This window comes from Rutidosis leptorrhynchoides, chromosome 9 (assembly GCF_046630445.1).
Source record: "Rutidosis leptorrhynchoides isolate AG116_Rl617_1_P2 chromosome 9, CSIRO_AGI_Rlap_v1, whole genome shotgun sequence".
Taxonomy (NCBI): domain Eukaryota; kingdom Viridiplantae; phylum Streptophyta; class Magnoliopsida; order Asterales; family Asteraceae; genus Rutidosis; species Rutidosis leptorrhynchoides.
The window spans coordinates 289,757,062-289,765,934 of record NC_092341.1 but is presented as its reverse complement, the minus strand read 5'-3'; the positions used below and the strand labels follow the sequence as shown (position 1 = coordinate 289,765,934).

Genomic DNA, 8,873 nt, shown 5'->3' with positions numbered 1-8,873 from the left:
ATAAAATATTTCTCGGATTTAAGTATAGTGTGTGTAGTTCCACTGTCTGCTATACAGAGATCTCCACCACTTGATTGATGTTGTATTCCATCAAAATTCATATTGAACTTCATATATAAGAAATAAATAGTGAGTACATTAATATTACACAATATTTTAAACGCAAATAGATAGTACTGAAACATTTAGCAAACATAATGACAAAGACAGACGATATTAAATCGTTTATTTTTCAAAAGACACACAACTTAAACATTCAAGAAATCTTCATATAAATCAGATGGTTTCTCAGTGACTGTTGGATCAATATTATCCACAAAATTTACTTCCTTTTCTTTACCTTTCAGCGAATCCTGATACATCTTAACAAGATGTTTAGATGTTCGGCAAGTATTAGCCCAGTGGCCCATTCTACCACATCTGTAGCAAGATTCTTCAGAATTTTTAGAAGAATTTTCTTCAACATCTTGTTTAATGGGCTTGTTTTGTGGTTGATATTTATATTTTCGTGGATTACTATTTCTTTGACCACCACGGCCACGACCACGACCACGTCCACACCCATTACCATTACCATAAGGATGGTTTCTACCATAGTTATGGCTTTTGGCATGATGATGGTGATGGTTATTATAACCACGACCTTGCCCGCGTCCTTGTCCCTGTTTATAATTATTTGCAGTATTTGCTTCAGGGATTGCAAGTGTACCAGTAGGACGGGATTGCTGATTTTTCATTAATAGCTCATCATTTTGCTCTGCAACTAAGAGATATGAATTAAGTTCAGGATATGTTTTGAACTTTAGCATTCTCAAATTTCTTTGCACTGTGATGTTTGCAGCATTCATTGTGGAGAAAGTTTTCTCCATCATGTCTGCATCACTAATTTCATGTCCACAGAATTTAAGTTGTGAACATGTATTATACAGAGCTGAGCTGTATTCATTTACTTTCTTAAAGTCTTGGAACCTTAATGTTCTCCATTGTTCCATTGCAGCTGGAAGTAAAATTTCTCTTTGATTATTGAATCTGCTTTTGAGACCTTCCCATAAAACATGGGGATCTTCTACAGTCACATAATTATTTTGTAAGCATTCATCAATATGTTGATGAATAAAGCAACATGCCGTAGCTTGTTCTTTTTCAGAACAAGTGTTGTTTTCATTTATGGTTTCAAGAATGCCCATTGATTTAAGATGCATTTTTACTTTTATAACCCATGGCATGTAGTTGTTTCCAGTTGATTCTAAAGGAGTAAATTTAAGCTTTTCCAGATTCGACATTTTCTTTTATCAAAAATTAAAACAAACATCATGATAAATTAGAGTCAATTTATATTCATAAGTATATAAACATTAAACATAAATTTAATATAACATAAATGATAAGTAGGTGACAGTGTCGACCATGTGTAAGCAATCATAAATAAATGTTATATAACAAAAATATAAATATTAGTAAACATAAATGAAAATTTGGCGACAGTGTCGACCATATATTTTTTCAGGTGGTATAACCGACCTATATCATTCTGGTGGTATAACCGACCATATATCATTTTGGTGGTATAACCGACCATATATCATTTTGGTGGTATAACCGACCATATATCATTTTGGTGGCAGAGCCAACCATATTTAGTATTAAGATTATCGTGCTGATAACGTGTTATAATTCAGTAGGCTTATAACTACCTTTAGTGGTTTGATTCTTGATGTTATAATTCAGTAGGCTTATAACTACCTTTAGTGATTTGATTCTTGATTTAGAATACTAATAATGAAGTGTAAGAACAAAGATGATAATGGAGAGAAAGAAAGAAACACTTTGTAAGTGTGAGAAATGGTGCAAGTTTAATGCTTGCATTCATGAGTATTTATAGCCTAAAATCTCAATATAAAAATACATACTTTGTGTACCAAAATTGACTATATGTATACACCAAAATTGACTATCCATATCTATATTATTATTATTATTATAACAATGGAAACATTCATGTGAGGCGTGTGAACTGCAACAAACTCATTAGTCAAATTGTCAGACAAAACATACTCATTCTTATCAACCATCCTCACCATTCCCATGCTCACCCAAAAATTCAGCAAAAACGTATCTTCTTTTTTCCCATCAAAATCTAACAAAAAATTTCATTTATCGGACCCAATTTCATCCGATTTCATTCGCCATTCTCTACATCAAAAACCATTTGTGCTACAAGGGTTTTGGAATATCGCTGCGATGATAATATTTTGGAACAAAACCCTAGCAATCGGCCATTTTGGTTAGGGGTCTGCTGATTGAAGATGGTGTAAGGTTAGGTTTTCCTTTCCGTTTGCCGGAACACTCTCGCAAAATTGATTTTTCGATTTTAGTCAGATAAATCCAATCGGTTGAGTTTTACTTCTAAATCGTTTATTGTGTATCCAATCGATCAAATTCAACACGCATTAAACCAATAATTGATCATGTTACTGTTCATCAATTCAAGTTCTGCAAAAAGGTAACGATTTTAAGCTTCTATGTGGATGAACGTTTCTTGCCGTTCGAAAATTTGTTATTGCATTGTTTTAATTTTACACTAAATCGATCCCAAAACTAATATCCTGCTGCGATTGCACGAAATAAATTTGGGTTTTTGGTTTGCCTTCGGTAACCATGGTTTTCGCTTTCCGTTTGCATTGAACAGTCATAGGTCAAGGGGAGTTTAGTCCGGTTTCTAGAGCTCAAATGACTGCCAGGTGAAGCAGTTGCTGTTAAAGTTCTGCAACTGATTCCAAACATGGTGAAAAAGAGTTCCAAACATAGGTAGCAATAATATGTCGTTACATATTTAATATTTGAAATACAATTTTTTATTTATATCAAGCTTGTGATATAGTTTTTTTTTTTACCTCTTTTTATTTGTAAATTATGTTGCATGTTATGTTATTAAAAAGATTACATCACAGGAACTTAGTGAATTTGGTGGGATATTGTACAGAAAAGGGACAACATATGCTCATATATGTTTACATGAACGAAGGCTGTCTAGCTTCTCATTTGTACAGTAAGGGGCTCATCCAAATTTGTCATATATATACAAGGAAAAATAAGTAAGTTCAATATGAGAATCTGAATTTTTTTTTCACTCTTTAATGATAAGAAGCATATGTATAAAAGACTACAAATTGTCTATTCGAGCTCCTAAATTGAAAATATTTTCAAAAAAAGAGGGAACATTACAGTGAGTTGAAAGTCACTCTAAGAAGTAACAAATTAATATTAGTATCTACCATTTTTTTTATATAAAAAACTTTTATAATTATTGAATTTGAAATATGGGTAAGTACTTTGTAATTATATGCAACATTGTGTTCAAGCTTTTGGGTTAACACTCAGCCCACCCATTTCTCATACTGTTTGGAATTATTATATTTAATGTAGTTTAACTTTTTTTTTTTTTTTTTTTTTTTTCTAAGTTGGTAATTAGAACATGTTTAATGCAGACTGTATTTCCTTCTCAACGTCTTGGCATGGTGGCTTTCAGGATCGCTCTGCAAAGTATCTTTAACAAGTAATCTCAGGAATATTTATGTTTATTGTCTAGACTAGAGGAGTCAATTTTGACCCATATACATATATATGGGTCCATGTGATGTTCCCATCTTCATTTTCTTTGGTGCATATATGGTAAAATGAATTTTTGTTGATGAGCATGTTTATCCGAAGAAACTTTTGATGTTTTGTTATCACATGTTTATTGCATATTACTATATATTTTTTTTTTAAAGGTCTATTGCATAATTTAACAGTGATCCAGTTTATAATGTGTGGGATCTCTTTCATGTATTTTGAAATGTACTTTTTACTTTTTATTTATTAGTAATACTATTCTATATATAGTGTGTTTTTGGGATTTTTAAGCCTGGTGCTAAGAAAGGCTTATCATTTGAAGATGGTTGCGGGAAAGAAAGTAGCGATATGGTCCAAGTCAAATTAAAAAATTCAGTTGGGGTTGGTCACAATCGCAGTGACGGTGCTCTTAAAGATCAAACCATTGTTGGTTTAGCACATGTCAATAGTGACTTCAAGGTCTTTAAATCTCTCTTAATTTTCATCTTATGTTGACAGTATTTCTAATTTTTACACAATTAGGGTTTTATCGTTATTGTTGATGTGTGATTTTAGGATGTTGATATTGTAATTGTTAAGACTACTAATCATGTTGAGTGTCCACCCAAAGAAAGACACATCAGAAGTAAGTTAATTAGCCTTTTCAAATTTTTCAATTTTTTTATTTTTTCAATATTTGGGAGAAATCGTGTAATGTGGGGATGTTTTGGTATTGTAGAGATATTGGTGTATACGTGTGCGATTCGGCTTCGAGCGGATGTGCAATATTGTTTACATGCTTTAGCAAGGCGATTGGCTAAGACTTGTAATTGGACGGTGATGTTATCAAGTTATGGTTTTGGTGAATCAAATGGATTTTGTTCAGCATAATGTTTGCACTTGCTTTACACTAGGCTTTTATTGTTGTCAGTATATTTTCTATGCATAGATAGATTTACTAGTTACCCTTTTTTTCAGTTAGTATATTGTAAATTATAAATGGTTCACAACTAATAAGAAGAAGTTCAGTTACACTAAAGAGGACACAACTGTTAGTTTTTTCTATTGTTCTTGAACTTGCGGGTCGAATAGAATTAGAATGATAATATAGGAACGATGTAAGCATTTGAATACACGCTAGACAACCTATTTCATTGTTAGTGACGACTCTGATAGTTATCCATAGGACATTAAGGGAGGGTGATCCTACTTTTCGAGAAGAACTTTTAAATTTTCAACAAAGAGGACGTGTTCTTCGACTAGCCAATTTCAAGGACGATTCAAGTCCCATTGGTTAGTGAATTCACACAAACTATAAAAAAGTTTTGTATGGCCATTTTATTTCTTAATTTGTTCTAAACTTATACTTAAAATTCTTACGGATTTTTGTAATTTCGTTAATCAGCTTGGGATTGTTCTGCCTGGGTGCGTACGTATGGACTTTTCTTAGAGGAACGACTCGAGTGTTTTAGAATTTTGAAGTACGATTTTAAAGCTGATCGTATCCCAAGACCGGCTCAAGGTCAAGAGAATAAGGTATGCATTCGAATGATATAGTATTTTATGTATTTTATGTTTGAATATGCACAAAATCACTTGTGATACTGTCTTTATCATATCGTTAATTGATATAGTATTTTATGTTTGAATTGATTTTGACTTAAGATTCCCCGTGAACGCACGGGCTCTTAAATCTAGTGTGGCTTATAATAATGTAGTCATGGGCTGTTTTCGATAGATCATAACTTTCAACCCTTGAATCCTAATGAATAAGTTGTCTACTGAAAGATTGAAAGATGGAAGAGTGTACTTTTCAATGGTCACAGTCTAAAGTGTTAAATATGCTCGTGTGGGACCCAAAGTCTATTGCAAAGTGGCTGTGCACACGTGAAAATAAATAAATAAATAAATAAAACTGTCAAAATCAAGGGCGTTATATCATTATTACTATCAGTCTTACTTATTTATTATTAGTCTTATACTTCATCATTATAGCTATAGTCTGTAACCTGAAGTGGGTGTGCAAACTGTTGTTTAACGCTTATGTTTTGTCATCTTTTTTGAGGTGATAACTCTAGATATGGGTCTACTTGTGGCTGGAACAATGGACCGTGGAGAATTTGAGGAAAGACTAAAGAAATTAATGGAAGAAATAAAGCAAATACTTATTAAGGTTCCAATCATTTCAAAGTAAGAATTTTGCATGTTTGTAACAATTGAATATTTTGGGATGTTAATTATGTTCGTAATTAATAACCAATTTTTGGTAACTTTTACACGTGAACTGCTTTGTCATGTAAATACGATGTGTGGTAAATAACTATCGTAACCGCATAGAATTATCATTCGATGTGTAGTCAATAACCATCGTAATCGCATACAACTGTCAGAGCGAAGCGCGTACCCCTCAATCTTATTAAATTCAATGACTAGCTATTATATGAATAGGATCTTTAAAAAGACAAAATAACCCTTACTTTATATGTATAGATAGGCTTAATAAAACATATCAATATCAATATATAATTTCGAATAGGATATATATCCCAAATTATATGGGGACTTTTAAATCAATATAAATTACATTAGCTATACGCCTACATCTACTTCATCATATATCTCACAATCATCTATCTTTAGTGAGATATCTATCTATATCTATATAAATATTCTAAATTAAGAAAATATTAAAGTATATGAGTTTTAAAATCATATAACGAGTTATCTTCATGACAATATTTTATGCATAAATGGTGATACTTGAATAAATATTATTTAATAATAATAATAATAATAACTTTATTAGGTAGTTACAATAAATTTTGACCATCGAATACTTTATCAAATAAAGTTGAACCATTTGATTTACATTATAATTATAAATATATTCAATATAAAGTATGATTTTACTATTTCTAACATTATTATATTACTAAAATTCACTTTTTAAAATAACACCCAACTTTGATCAAAATACAAATCAGCCCCTAAAACTATGAATTCACTATTCCTAACATTATTATATTACCAAAATCCACTTTTTCAAAATAAACACTCAACTTTGCTCAAAATACAAATCGAATGACCCCCCAAATTTGGTCAAAATACAAATCGGCCCCCCAACCAGAATTTCCAAAAAAATCTTACAGGATATATCTTTTCACTCGCCGCGAGTTAAATTTTTTCAACAATACCGTTGAACTCGAAATAATTTTACGAACACAGCACAACTAACTACTCACAAAACGGATGCCTTTTAAAAAACGCCAAATGATTTGGGCCACCTTTCATACACATTGTTTTTTCCCAAACACTTGGTTTTCTATTAGGGCCTACTTTGGAGTTCCGCTACGAAGCGCGGGCTCCTTAACTTGTTAAATTCAATGATTAGCTAATATATATGAATAGGGCCATTGAAAAATGTGTGAGAGAGAAAGTCAAGTGAGAGAAAACCTAGAGAGAGAAAATCAAGAGGGTGTGTGGCAAACTGTAACAAGAAGAAACCGATACAAATCTAGGGTAAACGACGAACACAAGGAACCTGGTAATCGAGGAGAGTACAACGGTAAGTTCCATCAAGGTCGAGTTATGTGGTCGGACAACTCAAGGGTGACATCGTTCATGGTGTACAACTTTCCGGAGTCATGGGGTATCTTAGAGTTCTGGGAATTCTTCAAACTGCATGGGGGGTTTAGGGATGTGTATATTGCGAAGAAGAGATTACAAAACGGGCAAAGGTTTGCATTCTTGCGCTTCGAAGGTATAAAAGATGAAGTCAATTTTCTGAGAAGGTTAAACAACCTCTTCGTTAATAACTGGCCATTATATGCATTCAAAGCTTATGAGAGAAAAAAGAACGATGATGGAAAACAGGAAGAGAAACGAAACCCATCAGGTAAGACTAGCAACGTATTGAACCAGGAGGGACAAAAAGTTCATCCGACAAATGAAATCAACAATGCTTTTACGGATCATAGAGGTTATAATGAGGTGGTGGGCAATAAACTCAATAAAGATAAACTTCAATGGGTGAAGAAGAATACTGCTGAAGATTGCCCTCACATTCAAAGTAGCACAAACGTAGAAAAAGAAAGGGTAATTACTTTAGCTGAGGATAATCAAAACATGGAGTTTCTCAAGAGGGCTGTAGTGGGTGAGGTAAAAAGTGTTGAAGTTTTGCTTCAACTTCGAACCATATGCGAAGTAGAGGGGCTGAGAAACGTTGATATTAAATTCTTGGAAGGGTTAGATGTAGTGTTGATATGTGATACTGATGAATTAGTCAAAACCCTAATTAACAATGAAGGTCATAGCATCTGTAAATGGATCAGTAATATCAAGAAGTGGGAGAAAACGACTAAAAATCCGGGTAGGTTAACATGGCTCTCAATCATAGGGGTTCCGGTTCTGAATTGGCAGGAATCAACTTTCAGAAAATAGCAAACTGGTACGGAACCATCTATGATACACAAAACTGCTCGCTAAAAGGGGATCAAAATCTTGTTTGTGGCAGGGTTTTAGTTAAGGCCATGGGTCCAAATCTAATTAAGGATCTAGTTTAAGTCAAAACTACAGATGGATGTTTTTATGCTAACGTTATCGAGGATCCAAGAGATATATTTCATATTGAAGGTGATTCGGAAAATGTAAGTGAATGGGAAACAGATAACAATTCAGTCAACAATGATGATCCTGCAAATAATGATCCGGATGAACAAGAGTCGCCGGATCATCAAGATTTCTCGGCAAAGGCAAGTCATTCCAGGGTAGAAGATCAAGGGTCAAGGTGTATTGGGACAAATGATAGCTTTTCAAAAGTTGTTGATTCATTTAAGGATAATCATGAGAATGAAAAGGCATGCGACCAAAATATTCACGAGGTATTGGGCGCTGGGAACGAGGAGGTTATGGGGAAAATAGATGATAACGTAGCATTAAATGATGATATTGGACTAGGTTTTGATAAGGCTCGCTTGAACGTTTCAGATGAAGAATTAAACGAAAAATCCACCGATGATGTGGTGGATCCTGAAAGGCCCAGTGTTGAAGGGCCTAATGTTGGAGAAGTTAATGGGTTTATTGGGCCTGTTAAGGAGGTAAATGCAGGCTTAGGTTATGGGCCTTCTGAATATTCCAATAATACTAATAGACAAGATAGACAGTCAGTAAATGATGATGATAATGGGCCTGCTGGACCTAAATGTGAAAATGAGACTAGGAATAGTGATGGGCCTAAAGTGGGGAAAAAGGATAATCGACCCAAAAAAGCTACCTTATCA

At 33.4% G+C, this 8,873-nt stretch overlaps 1 protein-coding gene across 7 annotated transcripts; it reads left to right on the top strand.

Moving 5' to 3' along the window:
* The first annotated feature begins 2,001 nt into the window (after positions 1–2,001).
* LOC139866856 (putative clathrin assembly protein At2g01600) lies at positions 2,002–5,817 on the top strand. Of its 7 annotated transcripts, none has more exons than XR_011765652.1 (8): positions 2,002–2,316; positions 2,690–2,808; positions 2,952–3,095; positions 3,489–3,556; positions 3,938–4,074; positions 4,334–4,887; positions 5,000–5,130; positions 5,660–5,817. XR_011765652.1 is itself a non-coding variant. In XM_071855147.1 (7 exons), exons 4-7 carry the CDS (start codon positions 4,055–4,057, stop codon positions 5,727–5,729), a joined length of 315 nt encoding a protein of 104 aa, XP_071711248.1. In that variant the 5' UTR covers positions 2,002–2,503; positions 2,690–2,808; positions 2,952–3,095; positions 3,489–4,054; the 3' UTR covers positions 5,730–5,817. The 7 variants fall into 7 exon arrangements, 2 of the variants coding, with proteins under 2 accessions (XP_071711248.1, XP_071711247.1); XR_011765651.1 differs by having other exon boundaries at positions 2,002–2,503; XR_011765653.1 differs by adding an exon at positions 4,171–4,240 and having other exon boundaries at positions 2,002–2,503; positions 3,489–4,074.
* The last annotated feature ends 3,056 nt before the right edge of the window (positions 5,818–8,873 follow it).

Excerpts from the sequence above, each read along its gene's own strand:
- LOC139866856 (XM_071855146.1), top strand. The coding sequence starts at position 4,055 with ATGTCAATAGTGACTTCAAG. Across the intron at positions 4,075-4,780 it reads ATGTCAATAGTGACTTCAAG|GACATTAAGGGAGGGTGATC; the intron begins GTCTTTAAATCT and ends AGTTATCCATAG. Across the intron at positions 5,131-5,659 it reads CTCAAGGTCAAGAGAATAAG|GTGATAACTCTAGATATGGG; the intron begins GTATGCATTCGA and ends ATCTTTTTTGAG.